This window comes from Cervus canadensis, chromosome 32, assembly GCF_019320065.1.
Source record: "Cervus canadensis isolate Bull #8, Minnesota chromosome 32, ASM1932006v1, whole genome shotgun sequence".
NCBI classification, from domain to species: domain Eukaryota; kingdom Metazoa; phylum Chordata; class Mammalia; order Artiodactyla; family Cervidae; genus Cervus; species Cervus canadensis.
This window is the reverse complement of record NC_057417.1, coordinates 10,256,054-10,282,993: the sequence shown is the minus strand read 5'-3', so window position 1 is coordinate 10,282,993 and position 26,940 is coordinate 10,256,054. Positions and strand designations below refer to the sequence as shown.

Here is a 26,940-nt window from a genome sequence, read left to right as displayed (position 1 = left end):
AAGGCTGTTTGCTCCTGCAGGGCCATCTCCTGCCATCTCAGGGGGTTAGCGTTGAGGGCTCAGCACTCGAGAAGCTGGCGTGAGTGACTTCAGCAAATTATAGCATGATGAGTGTGGGGAAAGCGTCAGCAAAGCTTTCCTGACAAAAGCCAGTTTGGATCTCCAGCCTCTTCTCGTGGGTCCCTGGGGTGGGGGAGGGTGTGAAAGGCAGGTGAGATTTCACTCTGAGTTTGAGAGCAGCCGTCAGGACCTGTCACTGGAAGTGTTGTGTCCGCACCTAATTAGACTAACTGGCCACGCTAAGGGGATTAAAAAAAAGAATAGCCAGACCTTTATCAGCTCAGCCTCTTGGCTGAACCCTCTTTAAGCTGCAGAGAAGTCTGTAGGGGTGGGGAGGTGGGCAGAACGATCCAAACTCGGTTCTCTGCTTTGCAAGTTCCCACACTTAGTCTGAACCTTCTGTCCGGGTCAGCAGGCCTTGGGGGGCTGGCCCGTGCTCAACCAGAGGTTCTGTATCTCAGCAGAGACAGGAAGGGCATCTGTGTGCGCTCAGCTCGCTGCCCTGTAGATCCTGCGGCCCTCACCCCTCGCCGGTCCTCTGCAGGACAGACTCTCCGTGTGACAGGCTGATGACAGTGAGGCTCAGAACACCGAGGCGCTGGGCTCCAGAGCTGAGTGTCAAACCTGGTGACATCACCTTTGGCCATGCTGGAAGCATTTTTTATTTAAAAAAAGATTTTTTTTAAATCCAATAGTTTTATTATTTTTTTAATTTTTTGGCCATGCCCTGTGACATGTGGGATCTTAGTTCCCCAGCCAGGAATCGAACCTTGGTCCTGCATTGGAAGGGTGGAAGCTTAACCACTGGACCTCCAGAGAATTCCCTCACTGGAAACGTTTTATCATCCCTCTGAGGCGGTATGGTACGTTAGATAGTGTAGTGCTGTCAGCCCCATTTAACAGATGAGGAAACTGAGGATGCTCGTGATAACTCAGAGGGCCAACCAGACAGGGCCAGACAGATGGAGCTGCCAGCTAATGGACTGGCTTAGGCCTTATAATCAGAAAGGGTTGAACTTGGCCTGAGAGCCTGTCCTCCTGCATCAGACCCGCTGCCATCTATAACCACTTCATAAGCTCACTGTTGTGGAGGATGGAGATGATGGAGCAGTGATAATAATAAAGCTGACAATGATTTCTTGTTATTGAGCTTTGGAATGGGTCTTGGGCCCTTTTTAAGCTTTTTGTGTATCCAATCTCCCTGCATCTTTTTCACATCCTTGCAAAGTGTGGGTTTTTAATCCCTGTCTTCTTGGTAAGGAAGATGATGCTCTGAGTTGCCCAAAAAGTGGAGCCCAGAAGTAATTTCCCAGACATTTTGCTGCAGAGACTGTTCCTGCGACACCCCTCAGCATCTGGCCTGGCGGGGCGAGGGGTGCTGGCAGCTCCATCTGTCTGGCCCCGTCTGGCCGGCCCTCTGAGTTATCACAAGAAGATCACGTTCTTTGGCAGGAAATGAAGAAGAAGGATCATCTGATTCTGATACATGTTTTATGGATGGCCCATGGTGTCTCACACAGCTGGGAGAGAGCTAAGGAGAACTTTTTAATAACCAGTAAATATTGAGTTGGAAAGCAGATATGCTGAGGGGAGTGGACTTGGGAAGCTCTGACTGACACTTAGTGGTGACTTGTTCCTCTTGGACTCAGTGCTCTGGCCTTCCCACTGTGTCCTCCCAGCCTCAGAATCTGGCTCTCCATTCCCTTTTTTGTCCAAAAGTGTAGATTAAGGCCCCGCTGTGAGGGAACTGTTGTGGGGAGCACAGTCTGTTGAGGGGTGCAGATATTAATCAAATCAAACCACAAATACATGTGCTATGGGGGGAGGGCAGGAGACCCTGGAATCTCCTTAAGCTGGGAGGACAGAGAGGCCTCCTTGAAAGGTAACATGTGGGCTTAAAGGAGTTGATGAGATGCACGAGACTGTGGGGCTGGAGTGGAGAGAAGGATGCAGAGACTGGAGGCTGGAGCCAAGGCCCAGGAGACCACCGGGAGAATACTGGTCTTTGTGAACCCACGCCCCCCTCGCTGGCCAGATCTGCCTCATGTGGGTCTGGAAGAGTCCTGTTGGGGTCCAGCACAAGCTCTCAGAGTACCCCAGCTTACCCAGAATTTTCCTCCCCATGCTGTTGGGACAGGAGGGTGGAGAGAAGAACTACATCCACAGCACAGAGGTTTAGGGCATCACTTTATTTTCTCCGGGGTGCTATTTATTTTTTAGACTTTTTATTTTGTATTAGGGTATAGCCTATTAACAATGTTGTGATAGCATGAGGTGAACAGCTAAGGTTCCCAGCCATACATATACATGTGTACATTCTCCCCCAAACCCCTGGCTCCCATCCAGGCTGATACATAACACCAGGTAGAGTTCCATGCTGCTATACAGAAGGTCCTTGTCGGTTACCCATTTTAAATATAACAGCGTGTGCACAGGGCATTGCTTTTGAGCTGGGCTGGAATCCTGGCTCGGCAGATGGGCCCACTTCTCTGTGCCTTGGTTTCCTCACTTGTCCCAACAAGGATGGCACCTGGCCCGGTGGCTGTGTGTGCTGATTCCGACGGTGCCTGGGGAGCGTGGTGCCCAGCAGGGCAGCGGCAGGGCGTGAGCTGTCAGCTCCACGGGGGGCAGGGGGTCTGGAACTTTCTGCGTCTACCTTGGAGGGTGGCAGGCATTCGTGGGGGAGCCACCTTTCTGCACTCGGTGGAGGCCAGGCCTCACCCCCAGGGGCCTGGAGGTCAGGGGGAGCGGTGACCCTGCCGGAGACAGGGCTTGGCCACCGCCCCCACCCCCCCAGCCCCCCACCCCCGACCCCTAACCAGATCCCACGCACCCTGGCACGGGAAGGCGGGAGGGAAGCAGCCAGCCCAGGCCTCGCTCAGACCCAGCTGGGTTTTCTCCTTTTATGGTCAGCCCGCTGGCCTCTGGCTTCCCCAGCCAGAAACCAAGAGCTGGTGTTGGGATCAGGCCGAAATAGCTGGTCTGTGGGGAGCTGGGCGTCTCCTGGGAGTCTCAGGCCTGATGCGGGGGAGGCGGCGGGGAGCCCTCTCGCTCCTCGGAGAACTGCCCGGCACACCTGCTCATCCAAGGCCAGACCCCGAGGCCCAGGGGACGGAGGGGACGCCGGGGTGTCCGCAGCGGGGGTGTGAGACCAGGTGGTCCCCAAGCTCGGGGCGGGGGGCGGGGCCTAACCCGCGCGCGGGATGCTGGGATACGGGTCCGCCGGCCGTCTCTCCGCTGCGGTGCCCTTTCCCGGCCCTGAGGTGCCGCGGTCCAGGCCCTCCTGATGGGACGCTCCGCCTCCTTGGTGGCTTCTCCCCTGGGGATTCCTCCACATCCTTCTCCAGGCCGCTCAGTGGCCACCACAGCTGCTGGATCTCCTGCCTCTCAGAGTATGTTAAAACAGCTATACTGGGACGTCCCCGCTGGTCCAGTGGCTAATAGAAGCTCCCAATGCAGGGGGCCCAGGTTCGATCCCTGGTCAGGGAAGCTGGCTCCCTCAGGAATACTAGATCGCACATTCCACAAGTAAGAGCCTGCATGCCGCAACTAAGACCTGGTGCAGCCAAATAAATAAATATTTTTTAAAAAATTTTAATAAGGTAAAGCAGCTATACCTTCAGTAGCACTTCGGGCACGTATGCATTGTGGCATTTGCCCACATCTTTCAGTCACTTCTTTGCCTGTCTGACCCTCACACCAGACCATAAGCCTTTCAAAAGCAAAGGCTAGGTCGGTTTAGTAAACTCTTTGTTTCCAGTGCCTGGCACAGAGTAGGCGCTCTGGACTTGTTCGCTGAGTGAATATGTGAATACAGGAAGAAGCGTTCACCGTGGCTTCAGTCGGAATTGCCTTTCTGAGAGAGAGAGAGAGAAAGATAGTTTGAGATTGATTCAAATCATTAAGCATTTCCTGAGTACCTACTATGTGTCACACATTGTCCCTGCCATCTGGGATCAGGCGCAGCCTTTGATCCTCAGGAGCTCAGGGGTTAATAGGAGAAGCTTTAAAAGCAGTTTTGTCGAGTAAGCAAAGAAATAATTTCAGGTGGCAAAATTATGAAGTTATTTTCCCCCTAAGGAGAAGATAAAACAGGAAGATGGGATCAAGAGAAATTGAAGGGAGTGGCTATGGGTGTGCGGTAGTCAGAAGTGGCTCCATCTGAGGATATGATATTTGGACTGGGATGTGGAAAGTGAAGGGCTTCCCCAGTGGCTCAGTAGTAGAGAATCTGCCTGCCAATACAGGAGACCCAGGTTTGATTTATGGGTCGGGAAGAGCCCCTGGAGAAGGAATTGGCAACCCACTCCAGTTTTCTTGCCTGGAGAATTCCGTGGACAGAGGAGTCTGGTGGGCTACAGTCCGTGGGATCGCAAAGAGTCAGACGTGTCTGAGTGACTAAACAACAACAAATAAAAGATGAGAAGGATCTGGTCACATCAAGAAATGGGGAAGAGCTTTAGAGGCAAAAGGAGGAGATAGTGCAAAGGCCCTGAGGCGGGAATGAGTATGATGTCTTACAAAGCACCAAGAAGGTCAGTATGGCTGGGATGTAAGAGGGGGAGAGGAGTAACCAGATGAAGTTGGAGAAAGAGCGGGAACCTCTCTGTGGACTATTATAAGCCCATTTAATGTCAATAACAAAGACTGTACAACATGGTCAATGCATATAAAGCTAATCACTCAGTCGTTTCTGACCCTTTGTGACCCTATGGACTGTAGCCCACAGGTTCCTCTGTCCATATGATTTCCCAGGCAAGAATACTGGAGTGAGTGGCCATTCCCTTCTCTAGCAGATCTTCCCGACCCATGGGTTGAATCTGGGTCTCCTGCATTGCAGGCAGATTCTTTACCACCTGAGCCACCAGGGAAGCCCAAGAAGGAAGCACTGTTAAATGACAAGAACTAAAAAACCATGCCATAGTATGGTGTCAAATGTGTAAATCACTCTAAACTCCTATAAAAAATAATGAAAAGAAGATATATCTAAATGGTAACCATCACAGGTTAGGGGGATTTTGTATTTGCCAAGCTTTCTTCAGTGGTTGTGTACTAATTTTGTAATCTAAATTAAAAGAATTAGTGATTTATTTAAGGGGAAAAAAGTTTCATAACTGTTGAAAAATGAATAGATTCTGTGTGATAACTGAGCAATCAGATCTCTTGATTCAGAGATGGTGTAAAAGTAACATTGTGTTTTTAAAAAAGTTTTATTCTGGTGTAATTTATATGCCATAAATCAATCCATTTTAAGAACACAATTCACTGGTTATTGGTGAATTTACAAGGTTACACAGCCATCACCACAATCTAAGTGTGTCTTTCTGTCATCTGGAAAGGATATCTTGTGCCCTCTTGTAGTCATTCCCTTCCCCACTCCTGGCTCAACACTATCACTAGTCTACTTTCTGTCCCTATAGATTTGCCTCTTCTGCACATTTAGAATAAGTGGAATGAATGATACAATATGCACTCCTTTGAGACTGACTTCTTTCACAAAGCGTAGTATCTTCAAGGTTCATCCATGTTTTAGCCTGTATCAGTGCTCCATTCCTTTTTATGGCTGAATAATATTCCATTGTACAAATAGACCACATTTTGTTTATCCATTTACCAACTGATGGACATTTGTATCATTTGTATTCTTTGGCTATTATAAATAATATAGAGTAGCATAATTTTCACTAAGATGAAAAAGAAAAATTCTGCCTGTCGTATCATAGGAAAATGGTCCATTACCATTCCGAGTAATCCCTTTCTTCTAAAAGGTATTGAGGCGAAAGAATGATCATGATGAGGTTAAGCACTGCAAGGCAGGGAATCTTTGGACTAATGGAGCTAGGGTCACCACTGGACTGGGTGGTACCTTTATAGATTTAGACAAAGGTACCCCCTGGTGGCTCAGATGGTAAAGGAACCACCTGCAATGAGGGAGACCTGGGTTTGATCCCTGGCTCAGCAAGATCCCCTGGAGAAGGGAATGGCAACCCACTCCAGTATTCTTGCCTGGAGAATTCTTGCATGGACAGAGGAGCCTGGTGGGCTATAGTCCATGGGGTCGCAAAGAGTTGGACATGACTGAGTGACTAACACTTTTACTTTTACCCCTTTCCTAAGGCACTTTTCTTCCATCTGCTGAAAGATGGTTGTAATAAATATACAGATCTACAGTGACCAGTGTAAATAGTTGCCCCTTAGAGTTATGCACTGTTTGACTTGCACCACTGTCCATGGCAGGCCTGGCAGGGACATACAATAAGAAAGGCCCCCAGCTTAGCTCTAGGGAGGTATGGGGTCAGAGAAAATATTATAGAGGAGGTGACCCTCAGGGTGACATTTCAAGAATCAACTAGAATATATACCCCAAAGAATTGAAAACAGGTGCTCAAACAAAACCTTGTACTTGAATATTCATAGCAGCACTATTCACAATAGCCAAAAGCTAGAAACAACCCAAACGCCCATCAATGGATGAGTGGAACCACAAAATGAGATCTGCCCACAATGGAGGACTACTCAGCCACAAAAAGGAATGAAGTTCGGATACGTGTTACCATAGGGACGAGCCTCAGAAACATCATGCTAAGTGAAAGAAGCCAGACACAAAAGACCACTTGTGTTTGTGTTAAATGTCCAGAATAGGTAAATCCATAGAAACAGAGAGCAGATCAGTGGTTGCCAGGGGTTAATGGGAGCAGGGGATGGAGAGTGACTGTTTAACGGGTGTGGGGTTTTATTGGGGGTTGGTGAGAATGTTTGGGAACTAGACAGAGGTGTGAGTTGCACGACTTTGTGAAGGTACTACCTGCAACTACCTTGTGTTGTTCGCTTCTACATGGTTTCATTTATGTTTATGTGATTTTCACCTCATTGGGGTAAAAAAAAAAGAGAGAGAATGGATAAGGCAGGTACAAAAGCAATACAGATGGTGCTCTGGGAAGAAGAAACAGCGTGTGCAAAGCTTGGGTTGGAGGACTCCTTTGCACATTCTTAGAACTCTGCTCTCTCATGTCAGACATGAGCTCAGGCTTAGGGAAGGAATCAGCTAGAAAGCCCGGGGAAGTTGGTCTCAGGTCAGCAAGCAATACGCACACCGAGCCCTCCTGCCCCTAACTAACCATGACACAGTTAGCTTCCCACGCTTGGAGCAGTGTGTTTCCGATGGGAATGTCTCAGGCTGGAGGTCCCCTGGCAGCACCCAGCATGGAGCTGCCCTGGCAGCTGCCAAGCCTTCCCCTTGGAGCCACTTCCTCTCCTGGGGACCTGGAGGAAAAGCCTCCAGACAGGCATGGACCCTATCAATCTCTTGTCTTCTGGGCTCAGGTTTCCCAAGGCTGCTGGAAAGGCCACCTCTGTCCCGAAAGCAGATGGGTGGAGACAGTCCATCATCTGTCCACCTCAAAATCACTCCTTTCTGGCCTTTTGCTTTGACTGATATTGCCGCAGTGACCAATTTAAGCATTTGTCCTTGGGCACACATGTGCGGGTTTCTGATATGGCTGTTTCTTGAAATTTGTGGATCAGCCCAAGGTCAGAGGCAGAGGCAGAGGCAGGAGGCAGAGCATGTTGGCCTGATGGGAATCAGTGCAGCTGGACCAGAAATGGGACTTTGTGGTGATGGAAAGTTCTCATGCCAAAGGGTGAGCTGCCTCTTTCCTGTGGCCTTTCTCCCTGCAAGGACCTCCCGTTGGCCCTCAGCTCAGAGGCCAAACTCGCCTGAGTGGAACCACCCCGGACCCTCTAAAGATAGCCCCTACAGGCAACTGTGGCCCATGAAGGCTCTTTCGTTGCAGCACTTGGCCTCTCTAGCCACAGCATGCAGGCTGAGTTGCCCCGTGACATGGGGGATCGTAGTTCCCCAACCAGGGATCAAACCCAAGTCACCTGCATTGGGAGGCAGGTTCTTAACCTCGGAACCGCCAGGGAAGTCACTGGTCTCAATTTCTTGCATGTGTGTTGAACTTTCCCATCAAGAAGCTCAAGTCTTCAGGTTTGGGGTTTGCTTTTTTCAGTGCTCGCCAGACTATACCTTCCTTGTGTCAGGGGCTTAGGGGTTGGGCAGTTTCCTGGAAACTGAGGGAAGTGAGGTCCAGATCTGGATGTTTCTGCTTATGAGGAATTCATAATTCTGTGGGGGCAGAGACACAAGGAACAAAAGTGCCAGCCTGGGACAGGCACTCAGGCAACATAGGGGCTGTGGAAGTGGAGGCGTGTCTTGGTGATGGGTAGGAACCAGTGACAGCTCTAGGATTCCTCTCAAGGAGGGCTTGGAGGCAGCAGTCAGATTATTTGATGGAGACCATGGACCAACAGACTGGTTTCAAATAGGAAAAGGAGTTCGTCAAGGCTGTATATTGTCACCCTGCTTATTTAACTTCTATGCAGAGTACATCATGAGAAATGCTGGGCTGGAAGAGGCACAAGCTGGAATAAGCTTGCTGGGAGAAATATCAATAACCTCAGATATGCAGATGACACCACCCTTATGGCAGAAAGTGAAGAGGAACTAAAAAGCCTCTTGATGAAAGTGAAGGAGGAGAGTGAAAAAGTTGGCTTAAAGCTCAACATTCAGAAAACTAAGATCATGGCATCTGGTCCCATCACTTCATGGCAAATAGATGGGGAAACAGTGGAAGCAGTGTCAGACTTTATTTTTTTGGGCTCCAAAATCACTGCAGATGGTGATTGCAGCCATGAAATTAAAAGACGCTTACTCCTTGGAAGGAAAGTTATGACCAACCTAGATAGCATATTAAAAAGCAGAGACATTACTTTGCCAACAAAGGTTTGTCTAGTCAAGGCTATGATTTTTCCAGTGGTCATGAAGAAAGCTGAGCACTGAAAAATTGGTGCTTTTGAACTGTGGTTTTGGAGAAGACTCTTGAGAGTCCCTTGGACTGCAAGGAGATCTAACCAGTCCATCCTAAAGGAGATCAGTCCTGGGTGTTCATTGAAAGGACTGATGTTGAAGCTGAAACTCCAATACTTTGGCCACCTCATGCGAAGAGTTGACTCATTGGAAAAGACCCTGATGCTGGGAGGGATTGGGGGCAGGAGGAGAAGGGGGTGACAGAGGATGAGATGGTTGGATGGCATCACTGACTCAATGGACATGAGTTTGAGTAAACTCTGGGAGTTGGTGATGGACAGGGAGGCCTGGCATGCTGCGATTCATGGTGTTGCAGAATCGGACACGACTGAGTGACTGAACTGAACTGAACTGAACTGAGGGGCTCTTCCTGGGGCTTCTTCTCTCTAGCAAGGCTGACTACTGTGATAGCTTAGGAGTGTTGTCAGAGACTTATAGCCAAGCTGCCTCCTGGCTTCATCGCTATGGGGAAGACTTCTTGGAAGAGGTATTATCTTTGAGACTGAGGGAAGTAGCCAGGAAAGAAGAGAAAGACCTGCTAGGCAGCAGACATGGCCTGAGCAAAGGCACAGAGTGTGATTGGGGGTTGACCTGGGTGGGGTTGCTGGAAACAGAGTGAGGGACATAGAGATGCCGAAGCTGGGGAGGTGGGCAGGGCCAGTCATGGGAGGTCTTGATGTCATGTTGAGGAGTCTGGGCCTCATGTAAGGGCCCTGGGGGACATGGACATGTTTAAAAACAACTTAAGATAAAACTTGCATACCCCAAATTCACCCACTGTAAGTGTAAAATGCAGTGAGTTTTAGTAAATTGAGTTATGTAAGCATCACCACAATCCAGTCTCCAAGCCCCCAAATGATCTCTCATATCTGTTTGCAGTCACCCCACTCCAGCCCTCGGCAACCACTAATCTGCTTCCTATCTTTATGCATTTACCTCTCCTGCACATTTCATGTAAGTGGAATAATACGATATGTATGCAGCCTTCTGTGTCAGACTTACTCAACACCATGTTTTTGACAGTCATCCACAGTGTAATCTGTATCAGGACTTCATTGTTTTTATGACTGAATAATATTTCATTGGGTGGATAAACCACATCTTATTTATCCGTCCACCAGCAGATAGACATGTGGGCTGTTTCCACTTTTTAGTTGGTATGATAACTCCGCTGTGAGCCTTCCTGTGTTAGTCTTATAGGGACACATGTTTCTATTCTCTTGGGTAGATTTCCAGGAGTGGAATAGCTGGGTCATATGGTAAATTTAGGTTTAACATTTCCAGAGACTTTCAAAGTGGACGAGTGTTGGGGAGCAGAGAGATCGGGTAGCTCAGCGTGTCAGAAAGATCACTCTGAGAAAGGCTCTGGAGGAAGACGTCCCTAGATCCAGGGAGATCTTTGATCAGGAGAGGCTGAGCAATGTGAAGGTGGGGTTGGAGCCAGGAATGAATTTAAGAAAAGCTGCATCACCATTGCCCAGCAGCGGATGTGCTTTCTCGGTTATGGTTAACTGACCAATGGTTGAAGCCTGTCCCCTTACACATGACCCTCATAGGGGATCTCGGCTCCACCTCCTGAGGTCACTTTAAGAGTGAAAGGTGATTCGTCACGTCTGCTTAATCACGTGCAGTTTCATGATGCCCTCTGCGTCCACCAGGGTTCTCTGGTGGTAAGCGACAGAGACCTTACCTTGGAAAGGAGTTTCTGGAGGAGTGTTGGGGAGCTCACAAATGAGGTGGGAAGAGTGGGGAGCCAGCCTCAGAAAATGTCACAAACTAGAGGCTGCTTGGGCTCTGGGGGGCAGGAAGTGAGGCCCCCTCAGGGCTCTGCCCACCCGCTGTGCTTCTCCATCCTTGACCCAGGTTGGAGTTTTAGCTCAGAGAATCTGATTGCCGCAGCCTGGGAAACGTTGTTGCCTCTTGGCTGGGAGAGCTTGTGGGTCAGTCCCACCAAGACAGTACATGATAATGGGAGTGGAGTGGTGCAGGGGACTTGTCTCCTTTGTTGTTGTTCTGTCGGCATGTGGGATCATAGTTCCCCTGATCAGGGATCAAACCTACACCCCTTGCATTGAAAGCTCAGAGTCTTAACCACTGGACCACCAGGGAAGTCCCCTGGACATGTCTCCTTATGAAACATAGGATACTCTTGCCAGAAGAAGAGGGAAAGCATACTGGATTTTCAAGCCAAAAATGTCCACTGCCAGATAAAGAAACTGAGGCTTGGAGAGGTTAAGAATATTCGCCCAAGGCCGCAGAGCTGGGAAGTGGCCAAGAGGAAACCCAGTCTGTCTGGATCCAAAGTCAGTGTTCTGTCTGTGACCTCATCTGTACAGAGTGGGTCTCCTGGGAACCCCCCTCCACTCCGAGTGGGTGGGGCTGGGATGCTCACTGTCTCCTGAATGGGTCAGATTCCAACATCTTTCTGGGGCTGCCTCCAGGGCTTTGTTGCCCTCTTGTCTTTGGTCTTGTCCCCTATGCCCTGGAAGATGAGCTCAGCTGGCCCCTTATCACCCCCAGAGGGGCCAGGGTATAGGAGCTTAAATGGGAGTCCTGGGCGGCAGCATATCCAGACCCTCAACTCAGAGCTGATTCTAACTCGTGGCTCTTTTTTTTCTTCTTGTTCTCAGATCGGGAGGACCAGTCCATTCTCTGCACGTAAGTGGAGCTGCTTTTTCTTCTGTTTTTCTGAGTAAGATCCAACCTATTAAAGAAAAAGGTCCATGAGAACAGGGCTGTTTGATTTCTTTGAGGTTCCATGCACCACCCTATCCCCAGCACAGAGCAGATGGTCATGAAACATTTGTTGTACAAATGCTCTGATGCTGAGGCCAGCACCCCTAAACCACAGGTGATGCCTGGTGCCATCTTGTTCTGCGCTGCCCCCCTCTTTAAAACCAGCATTTATTGAGCATTCACTGTGTGCTAGGCCCTGAACTAAATAATTTACAGACAGAATTGCATGTAATTCTGTAATAGCTCTGTGAAAGTAGATGGCATCTCCATTAGTGAGGAAGGCTTGGCCTGTGTTAAACTGTTACCCTAAAATTTCACAAGTAGCCACATGGTGCTGTATTTAGTGGTCGGTATCATTATTTCTTTGAAGACCTGGATACATAGTCAGAAGATATGAACTCAGTTTGGAATCACTCAGAGAATTTTCAGGATTCAGGAAAATCTCTCCTGGGGTGGGCAGAATACAGGTATTCCTCAGAGATAGCCTAGGCTTAGTCCAGACTATTGCAATAAAGCAAATATCAGAGTAAAGCAAGTCACGCAAATTTTTTGGTTTCTCAGTACATATCCAAGTTGTGTTGACACTATACTATAGTCTACTAAGTGTGCAACAGTGTTACATCTAAGAACAACAATGTATACACCTTAATTTAAAAATACCCATTGCTTGGCATATTACTCAGCTATAAAAAGGAACGCATTTGAGTCAGTTCTAATGAGGTGGATGAACCTAGAGCCCATAATACGCAGTAGTGTAAGTCACAGAAAGAAAGAAAGGGAAAGTCCAGTATCATATGTTAATGCATATATATGGAATCTAGAAAGACAGTATTGACGATCCTACTTGCAGGTCAGCAAAGGAGACACTGACATTTTGGACACAGTGAGGGAAGGAGAGGATGGGATGATTTGAGAGAAGAGCACTGAAACATATATATCGCCATATGTCAAATAGATAGCCAGTGGGAGTTGGCTGTGTGATGCAGGGAGCACAAAGCCAGTGCTCTGTGACGACCTAGCTGGGTGGGATGGGCAGGGAGGTGAGAAAGGGCTCAAGAGAGAAGGGACATATGTATACCTAATGCTGATTCATGTTGATGTATGGCAAAAACCATCACAATATGTAAAGTAACTGTCCTCTAATTTAAAAAAATACCCATTGCTAAAAAATCTTAGCTATCATCTGAGCCTTCAGGGAATTGTAATCTTTTTGCAATAGATGAGATGAAAGATCACGGATCACAGATCACCATGACAAATAGAAAAATAAGGAAGCAGTTCGAAATATTATAAGAATTACCAAAAGGTGGCACAAAGATATGGAGTGAACGAACACTGTTGGAGAAATGCTGATGCAAGGTTGCCACAAATATTTAATTTGTGAAAAACATGATATCTGTGAACTGCAATAAAACAATGTGCACTAAAAGTACCTGTAGTGGTCCCTCAAAGATTGCCACCTCCTAATCACCAGAACTCGTGAATGTGTCAGGTGACGAGGCAGAGGAGAATGGAGGTTGCTATGGCATTAAGGTTGCTAATCAGCTGACCTTACAATAGGGGGGAGTCTACACCATCCAGGCAAGTCCAGGGTAATCACAGAGTCCTTACAAGTGGAAGGGGGAGGAATCTGGGGAGTCAGAGGCAGATGCAGTGTGAGAAGAACTTCACCCACCATTGCTGGCGTTGAAGGTGGAGGAAGCCAAAAATGAAAACAGCTTCTAGACACTGGAAAAGGCAAGGAAACAGACTCTCCCCTGGTGTTCCTGGAAAGAAACACAACCCTGCTGACATCTTGGTATTAGCTCAGTACAATCCATGTCAGACTTCTGCCCTCCAGAACTGCAGGATAATCAATTTGTGTTGTTTTAAGCCACTGTTTGTGTAATTTGTTAAAGCAGCAATGGGAAACAAATACACCCTCCTTCCTTTGTCCCCCTACACCCACTCCTGTCCTCACTCACTATTCAACAGATTGTATGAGCCAGTTCCACTGGTGATACTTGGCATATAGGAAAGAATCCAAAATAAACATGACCCCTCTTCTCAAGAGGGAAGACAGCCACTAGAACAATAATTACATTCTTCCCTTTGGTACTGCTTGAATCTGCTGTTTGATTCTGTGAAAGAACTACCTTTTCAGAAACTTAAAAAATTACTGTTGTTCAATCAGTCAACTGTGTCCAACTCTTTGCGGCCCCAAGCACTGCAGCACACCAGGTTTCCTTGTCCTTCACTATATCCCAGAGTTTGCTCAAGCTCATGTTCATTGAGTTGGTGATGCTATCCAACTATCTCAACCTCTGCCACCCGCTTCTCCTTTTATCTTCAATCTTTCCCAGCAAATCACTCAAGTAAATGTGTAATTACAAACTGAAAATGACAAAGAATGAGACATGTTTGGAACTAGGAGAATGTGTAAATCAGAGAGATTCTAACTGGGAGAATGGGAAGAGCTTCTTGGAAGAAGTGCTATTTCAGCAGAGACAATGAAGAAAAGAGGGGAAGAGTTTACAGCAAATGCAGAGGCACTGGGGTCAGATAGAGTGTGTTTTATTTTAAAAACTGAGACATCAGTTTGGCCAGAGTGTGTCTCCCAGCAGAAGCCCTCTGTCTGAGAAGAGCCACTATGGGACATCTAGGACTGTGGTTGCAAACCCAAGGGCCAATCAAAGCCAACCAAGTACTGTTAATGTGCGAGAAGGCCTGGGTGTGAGACAGTAGGGGGTGGTGGGGAGTGTGGTGAACTGCAGAAAATGACCCATCTGAGGGCTGGGGGCGAGTTGCTATCCCGGCCCTCTTCTTTCCATTGTTTCCAGGAGAGAAAGCAGGTCCAGTGTTGCCAGACTCTTCTACATTGCAACAGAAGCTGGAAATTTAGGTTTTTATGTGAAATATTCAATTTTTAAATATTTGCACCTAATTTACATGAACATACATACCCAGAGCATCAGCCAAATAAAATCCATGGTTGGGCTGGCTTTGCCAGTGGGGCCACCTGTTTACAACCTCAATCCCAGAACTTTGGGCCTAGAAAATTTCTCATAGATGACTAAGCCCTCAGTTCCTGCCATACACACACACTGGTCAGTTACAAGATTGCAAGAAATTTTCAAAGAGCATCAAAATCTGGAATGATTCATATTATTTAATATGAAAGTAGATTCAAGTTGACCTCAGAATGATTCATACTATTTAATATGAAAGTAGATTCAAGTTGACCTCAGTAATAATTGTTGTTGTTCGGTCACCTAGTTATGTCTGAGTCCTTGCGAGCCGATGGACTGCAGCACGCCAGGCTTCCCTGTCCATCACCAACTCTCTGAGCTTGCTCAAACTCACGTCCATTGAGTCAGTGTTGTCATCCAACCATCTCATCCTCTGCTGCCCCTTTCTCCTCTTGCTCTCAATCTTTCCCAGCATCAGGGTCTTTTCTAATGAGTCGGCTCTTCCCATCAGGTTGGTCAAAGTATTGGATCTTCAGCTTCAGCATCAATCCTTCCAATGAATATTCAGGGTTGATTTCCTTTAGGATTGACTGGTTGGATCACCCTGCTGTCCGAGGGACTCTCGAAAGTCTTCTCCAACACCACAGTTCAAAAGCATCAATTCTTTGACACTCAGCCTTCTTTATGGTCCAACCCTCACACCTATACATGACTACTGGAAAAACCACAGCTTTGACTAGATGGACCTTTGTTGGCAAAGTGATGTCTCTGCTTTTTAATACACTGTCTAGGTTTGTCATAGCTTTCTTCCAAGGAATAAGCATCTTTTAATTTCATGGCTGCATTCACCATCCACAGTGATTGTGGAGCCCAAGAAAATAAAGTTTGTCACTGTTTACATTTTTCTCCCATCTATTTACTATGAAGTAATGGAACTGGGTGCCATGACCTTAGTTTTCTGAAAGTTGAGTTTTAAGCCAGCTATTTTACTCTCCTTTTTCACTTTCCTCAAGAGGCTCTTTAGTTCCTTTTTGCTTTCTGCCACTAGGGTGGTGTCATCTGCATATCTGAGGTTATTGATATTTCTCCCAGCAATCTTGATTCCAGTTTGTGCTTCATCCAGCCCAGCATTTCACATGATGTACTCTGCATATAAGTTAAATAAGCAGGGTGACAGTGTACAGCTTTGACTTACTCTTTTCCCAATTTTGAACCAGTCTGTTGTTCCATATCTGATTCTCACTGTTGCTTCTTGACCTGCATACAAGTGTCTCAGGAGGCACGTAAGGAGATCTGGTATTCCCATCTCTTTGAGAATTTTCCACAGTTTGTTGTGATCCACACAGTCAAACATTTTAGCATAGTCAATGAAGCAGAAGTAGATGTTTTTCTGGAATTCCCTTGCTTTTTTTTAATGATCCAGTGGATGTTGGCAATTTGATCTCTGGTTCATCTGCCTTTTCTAAATCCAGCTTGTACATCTGGAAATTTTTGGTTCACCTACTGTTGAAGGCTAGCTTGAAGGATTTTGAGCATTACATTGCTAGCGTGTGAAATGAGCGCAATTGTGTGGGTAGTTTGCACATTCTTTGGCATTGCCCTTCTTTGGGATTTGAATGAAAACTGACCTTTTCCAGTCCTGTGGCCACTGCTGAGCTTTCCAAATTTGCTGGCATATTGAGTGCAGCACTTTCACAGCATCATCTTTTAGGATTTGAAATAGCTCAGCTGGAATTTCATCACCTCTACTAGCTTTGTCCGTAGTGATACTTCCTAAAGCCCACTTGACTTCACATTGCAGGACGTCAGGCTCTAGGTGAATGATCACACCATTGTGGTTATCCAAGTCATTAAGACCTTTTTTTATATAGCTCTTCTGTGTATTCTTGCTACCTCTTCTTAATATCTTCTGCTTCTGTTAGGTCCATACTGTTTCTGTCCTTTATTGTGCCCATATTTGCTTGAAATATTCCCTTGGTCTCTAATTTTTTTTTTAAGGAGATATTTAGTCTTTCCCATTTTATTGTTTTCCTCTATTTCTTTGCATTGTTCACTTAACAAAGGCTTTCTTATCTCTCCTTGCTGTTCTTTGGAACTCTGCATTCAGTTGTGTATATTTTTCCCTTTCTCTTCGACCTTTCACTTCTCTTACTTTCTCAACTGTTTGTAAGGCCTCCTCAGATAACCATTTTGCCTTCTTACATTTCTTTTTCTTGGAGATGGCTTTGGTCATCTCCTATACAATGATATGAACCTCCATCCATAGTTCTTCAGGCACTCTATCAGATATAACCCTTGAATCTATTTGTCACTTCCACTGTATAATCATAAAGTGACAGTGTTACTTGCTCAGTCGTGTCTGACTCTTTGCAACCCATTGGACTGTAGCCCACCAGGCTCCTCTGTCCATGGGATTTTCCAGGTAAGAATACTACAGTGGGTTGCCATTTCCTTCTCCAAGGGATCTTCTTGACCCACAGATTGAACCTGGGTCTCCTGCATTGCAGATAGATTCTTTACCATCCAAGCCACTGGAGAAACTGGTATAGTCATAAGGGATTTGATTTAGGTCATACCTGAATGATCTAGTGGTTGTTCCCTAGTTTCTTCAATTTAAGCCTGAATTTTGCAACAAGGAGCTCATGATCTGAGTCACAAGTAGCTCCAGGTCTTGTTTTTGCTGACTGTATAGAGCTTCTCCATCTTTGGCTGCAAAGAATGTAACCAATCTAATTTCAGTATTGATCCTTTGGTGATGTCCATGTGTAGAGTCATCTCTTGTATTATCGGAAGAGGATGTTTGCTATGACCAGTGCGTTCTCTTGGCAAAACCCTGATGGCCTTTGCCCTGCTTCATTTTGTACTCCAAGACCAAATTTGCCTGTTACTCCAGGTATCTCTTGACTTCCTACTTTTGCATTCCAGTCCCCTGTAATGAAAAGGACATCTTTTTTTTTTTTTTTGGTGTTAGTTCTAGAAGATCTTGTAGGGCTTCATGGAACCATTCAACTTAAGCTTCTTTGGCATTACTGGTTGGGTCATAGACTTGGATTACTGTGATATTGAATGCTTTGCCTTGGAAACGAACCAAGATCATTCATTGTTCTTGATATTGCATCCAAGTACTGCATTTCAGACTCTTTTGTTGACTATGAAGGCTACTCCACTTCTTCGAAGGAATTCTTGCCCATAGTAGTAGATATAATGGTCATCTGAATCAAATTTGCCCATTCCTGTCCATTTTAGTTCACTGATTCCTAAAATATCAATGTTCAGTCTTGTCATCTCCTGCTTGACCACATCCAGATTACTGAACCTTCCAGGTTCCTATGCAATATTGTTCCATATAGCGTCGGACTTTACTTTCACCACCAGGCACATCCACAACTGAACAGTGTTTCTGCTTTGGCCCAGCCTCTTCATTCTTTCTGGAGCTATTTCTCCGTTCTTCCTCAGTAACATATTGGCCACCTACTAACCTGCGGGGCTCATCTTCCAGTGTCATATCTTTTTGCCTTTTCATACTGTTCATGGGCGCAGTTAAATGACTTGCCCATAATCACACAGGGCAGAACAGGGATTTGAACTCAGGAAGTCTGGCCCTGGAGCCCACTGTGTTGCTCTGCTGGTTGATGCTGCAGGGGAAAGAGGCACTGCTTTTGCCTGGGGAGCTCGAGGCAGTACTCAAAATAAAGGCAGTGCCTAACGGAGCTTTGCAGGATGTGTAGGAGTTGGACAGCACAAACGCCGGAGGACTTTGCTGCTTACAGGGGTGGGAGTCACACGAGGACTAGGGACTGACAGATTCAGAGACACTTTGGCTTTGATACCAAGGGCAGACCACAGCTGAAATGACTCAGAAATGGTGTTTCACCGTGGGAGCTAGGACCAACTACCTGATTTGTTAAATGATGCAAAATGAGAAAGCTAAGGCCCTTGTTCAAAAATTATTAAGCAGTTCAAGATCACAACATCAGAGCATTAAATCAAGCACAAGACCCTCCTTAGGGTAGTCCCCATGGAACTGGACAGGTCACATACCCATGAATCCGGCCCAGCTGGGGGCTGAGGGATTAAGCAGCCATTGGGTAGCCTCCTTCCAACTGCTGAGCCTGGACTGGTTAAAAGGACTTGGCAGTAGGGTAATTACAAGGCCAGGAGGCCATATATGGTCATGAGGCCAAGTCTTCCTCAAGGATGAGGGAGCTGGACACAAAGTCCCCTAAGAAACAAGACTAAGAGACTTCCCTAGTGGTCCAGTGGTTGAGAATCTGTCTGCTAAAGCAGGGGACACAGGTTCAATCCCTGGTCCAGGAAGATCCCACCTGCCTCAGGGCAATTAAGCCCATGCACCTCAGCAACTGAAGCCTGCCTGCAGCAGTGAAGACCCAGTGCAGCCTAAAATTTAAAAAAAAAAAAAGTAGGACTGAAGTTTAGGGTGCACTGACCAAGAAGGCATCTTTATTCCCAGAGTCTGGGGTCAGAACAGCAAAGATATTGATGTTTCTGAAGCAGCCCTGAGCACATCAATCTTCAGACGCCCATGAGCCTGGAGCTTGGGTTGTTTACTTTGGCAGAACCTCCCAGGACAATTTATTTTTATCAATAAAACTTGGAGACTGTTGAGCCAAGCAGCCACGTGGGGAGAAGCAGGTTCCCAGAGTCTGTGTCTCACTTCCCCCACCTTGTGAGGTGAAAGACCAGGAAATCGTGGCGGGAAAGGGGGGGTGCTGTAATGATCTGGGGTCAGTGTGTGCACAGCTGTCCTGACTCTTGTCTTGGATCTGAATGGACTCAGGACCAGCTACATAGGCAGTTTCCCACACTCAGATTTTCTCTCCTTCTTCCTCTGATCAGAACCTAGCCCCCTCCGTTTGGGGTGATGTTTATCAAGGGTTCTGACATTATCCTAATAGAAGTAATTCATACTAAGGTGTAAATGACTGAGTGGCTTGGCTCATTGGTACCTGTGCAGATTTTCAATAAGGGCCTATTAAGGCAAGTGAAGGCTCCCAGAACATATGGAATAACTCCTTGATGGGTCAGGGCTTTGCTCTGTATTCCTGCATTGCATCCCCTTTTCTCACTTTTAAAAATAAAAGGGTAGGGGGCAGAACATGGGCTCTGGCATCAACCTCACCCATATACAAATCTTACTCCTCTATTTCTGATCTGTGTGATAACATAAATTGTGACCTAGAACACTTCAACTTCTCTGAGCCTCGGTTTTCCCAGGTGGGTGATAGGAATAATCAATGACTCCTTCATTAGGTTGTTGGATTAAATTAAAAGATTTCTGAGCCCAGTAGCCTAGAGTAGGTCTTCAACAAATATCAATTCCCATTCTCTATTCCCTATTCCTTTCCTCTGACCTTAGAAAGCATGTTCTTTGAGGGTTGGGTCTGTGTCATGGACAGACTTGGCAAAATGTCACAGGAAGAATCCTGATTACATTGGAACCAGAGACCTGATTTCAATGCTGAGGGTGCTCTTGCCTTGGTGTGTGACTTTGGGCAAGTTGTTTACTCACTCTGGTCCCAAGTTCCTATCCTGTAATAACAGGAAAGTGATATGTCCTCCCCTCAGGATTGGGGGAGGGGAGGTAAAGGAGATAATGCATGTGAAACAATTAACACAGGGCCTCCACTCCCCCCGCCCCCCAAAATCAATTCTCTCCTTAAAATTAAAGAAAAAAAATTTTAGACTCAGTTTTCCTTCTCAAGAAAATGAGGATAATGCCTCAGTAGCTCCCATCTCAAAAAGTGCCTGTGAGGCCACGTGAAATAATGTGACCATTGGGAATAAAGACCATTAGGAATTGGGTAGAGGACAGTGTTAATACTGCCATGAGACGTGGTATGATGTTTTGACCTTCCTGGAGACCCCACCCTTGATTCCTGGACGGTGGCCCATGGGGTTGGGTCTGACAGTTCGGGGCATATGTATCTTTTCCTCCCTCCCTCCCTGCCTCCCTCCCTTCTTTCTCTCCTTTCCGTCCTCCACCTTCTTACTTCCCTCCCTTTATCCCTTCGTTTCTCTTTCTCTTTCCTTCTTTTTTCCTTGCTTTCTCCTTCCCTCCAGCCCTCCCTTCTTTCCTCCCTTCCTTCCTTCTGTTTTGCCATGAACAAAGTTACTAATGGGCCCTTGGCAGAGCAAGTTAATTTCTTTCATTATTTTATTTCCTAATTAGGTAAAAAGGACAAGCACCACACTAGCACTGGTGGGGCTGGTTCAGCATGGAGAACCTTGACCCGACCTCGGGGTAGATGAATCCAGACTTTAAAAAAATTAGCGCGTTTCAGAATATGCAGTGAGCTCAGCAAATGTGAGTCTAGGCAAAGGAAGGAAAAATAAAAAACAAACAAAAAAAGAAAATCAGAGGAGAGGACAAGAAAGGAGGAAAGATTTAGTTGAGGTCATCTTTCCCTTTTCCTAAGAAGAGTGGGAGTCAGAGGCAGTCTAGAATCCTTTGATTGAACAATTCCATCACTGTGACCTCAGGTGGCCAAGAGAAGTGTAGCTGGTTCAAGAAGCTGTTTTGGGGCTTCCCTGGTGGTCCAGTGGTTAAGAATCTACCTTGTAATGCAAGGGACGCCAGTTCAATCCCTAGTCTGGGAAGATTCCACATGCCACAGGACAGCTAAGCCTGTGCGCCATAACTACTGATCCAGTGTTCTAGAGCCCACAAGCTGCAACTGCTGAGCCCATGTGCTGCAACTATTGAAGCCCGAATGCCTGGAGCCTGTGCTTCAAAACAAGAGAAGCCACGGCAGTGAGAAGCTGGTGCACTGCAGTGAAGAGTAGTCCCCGCTTGCCACTAATTAGAGAAAGCCTGCATGCGGCAACGAAGACCCACCATAGCCAAAAAACAAAATAAATAAATTAATAAATAAAACATATGACAAAGAAATGATTATATAATTATAAAAAAAAAAAAGAAGCTGTTTTGATTAAAAAAATAAAAATAAAAAACCACTGTTCATATTCTGGGAGCATTCTTTTGATAAGACAAACAACACCCTGCTGATCATTTACACTTTAGCATGACTCACTTCAACTAGGTTTATCCTTTGATATTTAGCTGAAATCATTAGCTAGCCACCTGACCCTTCGAGTGAGCTCTCTAGAGGATGAAGGGGCTTATGTGGGTTCAGTGGCTGATGGAATAACCACTTTTATTTCCCTCTTTGTCCTCCTTCTCCTTCCCCTCCTGCTCCTCCTTTTTCTCCTTGTTCTTTTCCTCTTCCTTCTTCTTCTTTGTAAGGGGCATTTCTAAAACTTTTACCTTATATCTTAGTACTCTGAGAGGTACTTACATCCATCCTGGAAGGCAGTCTCTTGCCCGATCTCATCTCTAACAAGGGTAATGATGTCTTTGAAGTAGATAATTTTTAATCAAGCTATTCTGTAGATACTATATTAATGGATACGTATCATTATACAGATGTCAAAACCCCTAGAATGTGCAACAACAAGAGTGAACTCTGACATAAACCGTGGGCTTTGGGTGATGATGCGCCAAAGTGGGTCCATTGATTGTAGCAAGTGTACCACTCTTGCGGGGGATGTTGATGGTGGGGGAGGTTGTCAAGGGGCAGGGAGATCTAAGAACTCTGTGTACCTCTTGCTCAATTTTGCTGTGAACCTAAAACTTCTCTAAAAAACAAAGTGTTTTTGTTTTTTTTTTAAGTAGACAGTTCCAAATAAACCTGTTTGGACCTTGGTAGGGAAACTCAGGTTTTCTTTTACTCTTTTCATCTACATCCTTTCCTGCCTCCCCTCGGGAGGAGTAGATTGAGATAAGGAGCAGGGTTTGAAGCCCAGTCCAGCTCCCTGCCAGTGGTGGGCAAGTCTCCTCCCCTCTGGGAGCCTCAGTTTCCCCATCTGGCAAATGACACGGAGCTGTGGGAGGATTCCCACAGAACACCTGATAAGATAAACAACACCCAGCTGGTTATTCCATCAGTTGCTAGTGTATTACTGTTTGGGTCGGTCACTGATCTCCTGTCTTTCAGAGGCGAATCTGGAGCTGGGAAAACAGAAAACACCAAGAAAGTCATCCAGTACCTGGCCATGGTGGCCTCCTCCCACAAGGGCAAGAAGGATACAAGCATCACGGTGAGTGGCAGCCCCTGTCATCTGGCCACAGCTTGGCAGATGGGCCTTGGGCTCGAGGGCTGACCAGGTAGAGAGAGCACCATTGGGAAGGCCAGGGGTCCATGTTATAAGGACTCAGGACTGTGTTTCCCTGTCCTCCCCTGACAGCTCACTGGAGGGATTTTTCTTCATCCTGGGTGGTCCTGTTGGGTCTAGGCGATTCCTCACTTTGGCCAGGATCGTCTCCTGTTTTGTGAACTGGGAGGAGGAGTTTTGATTGACATCAAAGCTTCTCGCTTGCGGCATCACTGTCATTTTGGATTGGATAATTCTCTGTGGTGGGGCTGTCTTATGCCCTGGAGGCTTTTTAGCAGCGCCCCTGGTCACTCCCCACTGGAGGCAGGTAGCAGCCCCTCCCCTGAGTTATGACGACCAAGAAAGTCAGGTGCCCTCTGGGGGGTGCAGTCTCCCCTGATTGAGAGTCACTGCCTTAACTGAATCACTGTAAATTCCCTAGTGTTGAGGCATACCTGTCATTCCTCCACATGTGCCTCCAATGGGAACCCCAGGGGATGGAAACATGGGTGTCACTCAGCATCTGAGCTTTGGTCCAGTGCCCTTGACTGAGCAGCTACTGTGTTCTAGGCACTGCTAGTATGAGGCCCATCGATGACTCTGAGGTATTCTAAACACTGAGCTTCCGGACTCATGGGACAGAGAGATCGTAAATCATCAAATAAGGACACAGTTCGATTAAGGAAAAGAAGAGCAGCTTTTTAGAATCTTCCCTTCCTGGGTTCATCCCTCTTTTCCTCCTCGATCTTAGCCTGGCCTCATCTATCCCAGTGGAGGCGACAAGCACTGGGGCTGCTGGAAGGACCTGCCAGCGCCTCCCTCCGAAGGTTTGGGCCTGGATGGGGGGGATGGCAAAGTGGAGGCCTGAAGCAGGCTTGGGGTGTCACCAGTTCCTGCCGCTCTGGATCTAGCTTCTGGGGCTCAGAGGCGACACTGGAGAAGCCACAGAGACCAGCCTGTCTGGAGGCCCTTGGGGATCTGGGGCGAGCCCCGGTTGTAGCTTGGGGAACTTTCCTACCTCCAACAGGTGCAGGAAGCCCGAGATCCAGGATCCACACTGCCTCTGGCATGGTGTAAGGAACAAAGAGCCCCAGGGTTTATGTGGCGGCCAAACACTGCCTCCCACTGCCTTGCCTTTCCCTAGAATAGTAAAAGGAAGAAATAATACTAATGACGGATCTTTATCAAGCGTCTACTATGTGCCAGACACTTTTTTTCTCTGCATGTGAGAAGGTATCTCAGACAGCGTCTCGTCGGATGCAGTTTTAAAGAGTGTACTTTGGTCCCAGCAATTTTAAAAAACCTTTGAAAATGTCTGAATCTCTTAAGAATTTAGAAAAGAAAGCAAGCGAAGCAGAGAGGAAATTGAATCCAAGAAAAGCTGCTGCTTTTCTCAGTTGGAGGATCTTGGAGAATCCAGGCTGTCTGGGGGCGGGGGGAAATTGAAATTGTATATTCTCCAGACCCTGATGTACATGTGATGGAAATAATACTGACGTTTGTTTTATACTGTATTGTTCAACCACAGCAAGGCCCATCTTTTGCCTACGTGAGTAACTGAGAGTGTTTTCCTGGTGTGGACGGGAGGCACGGAGTGTATTTAGATGTGCATGCCCCTGTTGCACCCACTGAGCCCGGTAGCTGACAGTAGACTGGGCTAGATCCCCGAACCTACAAACGCACGGAAATACCGTCCTGCGGGTGTCCGATGCCACCCGGCGGGGTGGGGCGTGTGGGCGCATCGCCACCCGCAGGACTCCCACCGGAATCCCCAGGGTTGTCCTCTAGCCTGGAATGGATTTTCCCCAGTTCAGAACGAACGTCGCCTTACCCTTCCCACCAAGGTGTCCACCACCGAGGTACCCCTGATTGGAAGGCCCTGGAGATGTCTGTCCTGTCTGGTTGAGCTTTTGAGGACCTTCTGGCCCTGAAGCTTTCCTGGCTTGATTGACAGTCAGTTAATGGCACCGCTGTGGCATGCCTTTGTCTCCGCGCCCTGCCATCATCCCTGAATTCCTCCCCCGAGGCCTGTTCCCTGTGCACCGGTGTGTCTTCCTCTGCATGTGTGTGCAGTGCGTGTCTGTCTTTGCATGCCGGTTGCTTGCACCAAGGCTCCAGAAACGGAAGTCTTGGGGTTCACGATGCACTAGCTTCGGTGGCACGGTAAGGCCCCAGCTATGCAACACCCACCCAGGCCCTGCTCAAACCTCTGCATATACAAACTCATCTCTTAACGCAGAGCTTGGGGGGCTGGTGTACGGGTCCCAGCCTGAAAGAGACCCTCAGATCAAGAGGTCCTAGCGTGCCCTAGGGTCACACTCAGTCCATCTTAGTTAGATGTGGGCAGCAGCATCATGAGTGCATCAGAAGGAGAATCAGGCTGCTTCTTTGGGATTTGGTCCTGTGTGACTTTGGCCAAGTCGCTTAACTTCTCTGGGTCACTGTCTCATCATCCATAAAATGAGTGGCTTGGATCAGATCTCCTGAGAAGGATCTTTTGGCCCCACCAGCTGGAACTCCTGTTCTAAAAAGGGGACTTTCTCGGGGGATACTGAGACCCCAAGTTTGTGTTGACAAAAGTGACCCCTTTAGTCTTCTCCCCACTAGTCAAGCAAAGCCCTCCTTGTAAATTTCCACCATTCCCAATCATGGGGATTCCAGTGTGGCTGCGATTTTCAGAGAGATGATGCTTCCTGTCCATCTTCTTTGGAATCTGCAAAGGAGGAGGGCTTGTGTGACTAATAAACACAGAAATAAGTAGTGGCTTCTTGTTCTGTTCCTTTAGGGACAGTCACCCACGGTGCCCTCCTGGTGCACAGCGGAGGGGAGAAAGCCATGCCCTCACCTTCTCTTTCTAGAATGTTTCCCAGGTTCTTTTTAGCCTAGTCCAGTTACCCTGAAAAAAAAAAAACAGACAGGGGAACCAGCAGAGAAAACAGGAGAAAACCCCTAGGACCCACACTTCCCAGCCTGGCCTAGGAGGAGCTGTCGGGAGAGCCGCTGGGCCAGTCTGCAGCTGCGGTGTTGCGGGGCTAGGCAAAGAGCAGCTCATTGCTTCCTGGCATGATTTACCTCGTTGGCCCTTTCCTGCCACAATTAATCACGTGACCGCGTTTGTGCACAGGAGCCCCCTCAGAGGGGGCCAGTGGGCTGTGTACAGTCTCAGCTGTGTTTAACCTGATGAATGGAGCTCAGGCAACAACTCGCTTTGAGGCTTTGTTCTGCAGTTGGTTCAAAGTATTCCTGGTGGGTTTTGTGCATTCCTTATTTGTCTTCCCTTGGAGACTTCTGAAAACTGGTCCTGAGAAAGGAAAAATTGCAACTTTAAAAAATGCACTAAAGCCTTCATAAGTGTTGTAGCGGTCTAGCTTGAAGAAGGCTGCTTGTCAAACACTAGCAGCAGCAGGACTGCCATGTACAGCGGGGCAGGTTGTGCACTGCACAATTCCATGGATTCACTATGACGTCAATGACATCCCCGTGTTGTCAGTGCCAGAGTTCAGCATGTCCCATAGATGAGCAGGCCTTATCTTCTAGGGAACAGATGTCGCAGCCATAACAGAGCTCATCCCTTTGCTTCTCTTCTGAAATCCTCGAGAAAATCTGGACATTAGCATTGGGGTCTCAGAGTGGATAGGTAGTAGGACAGGAGAGAACCCATGGGTTAAGGGCAGAGTTTTTGACAACCTCTGTCCAGGGCAGAACCGTCAGTGCCTGCATCACTTTCTCTAATAACTGCTTGTGAATGAATTTTAGGGTGAGCTGGAGAAGCAGCTTCTACAAGCAAACCCCATCCTGGAGGCTTTTGGCAATGCCAAAACGGTCAAGAACGACAACTCCTCCCGATTTGTAAGTGGTGAAGCTACATGAGTCTTCTGGAAAAGGCTTGGGTCCCCCGATGTCCCCTCCTGCCTTCTCGAGAACTCAGAGTGCATGTGTGTGCACGGGGCATCTGAGGCTTAAAGGGATGGAGGTGTGCGTTGCATTTTGCTCTGTGACTCCAGTCCTGTCTTAAACTGACCACCCTGCGAGTGTTCCAACCACTCACTCCCTCATTCATTCATTCACTATTCATGCAACAAACATTCATTGAGCACCTGCTGTATAGTCAGCTCCGTATTAGAATTTGACATAATTCTAATTCATAATTCATTC

The 26,940-nt window shown here is 47.2% G+C and overlaps 1 protein-coding gene across 5 annotated transcripts in view; it reads left to right on the top strand.

Annotated features, from left to right (window-relative positions):
* Positions 1–26,940, top strand: part of MYH11 (myosin heavy chain 11) — a 126,151-nt gene that overhangs the window by 37,648 nt on the left and 61,563 nt on the right. For 3 of the 5 annotated variants that reach the window (XM_043456598.1, XM_043456597.1, XM_043456600.1), the window contains exons 4-7: positions 11,560–11,587; positions 22,629–22,731; positions 24,314–24,334; positions 26,542–26,634. In XM_043456598.1, coding sequence (XP_043312533.1) covers positions 11,560–11,587; positions 22,629–22,731; positions 24,314–24,334; positions 26,542–26,634 — 245 coding nt within the window. The remainder of the gene's footprint in view (positions 1–11,559; positions 11,588–22,628; positions 22,732–24,313; positions 24,335–26,541; positions 26,635–26,940) is intronic. The other 2 variants (XM_043456599.1, XM_043456601.1) reach the window with 1 other exon arrangement.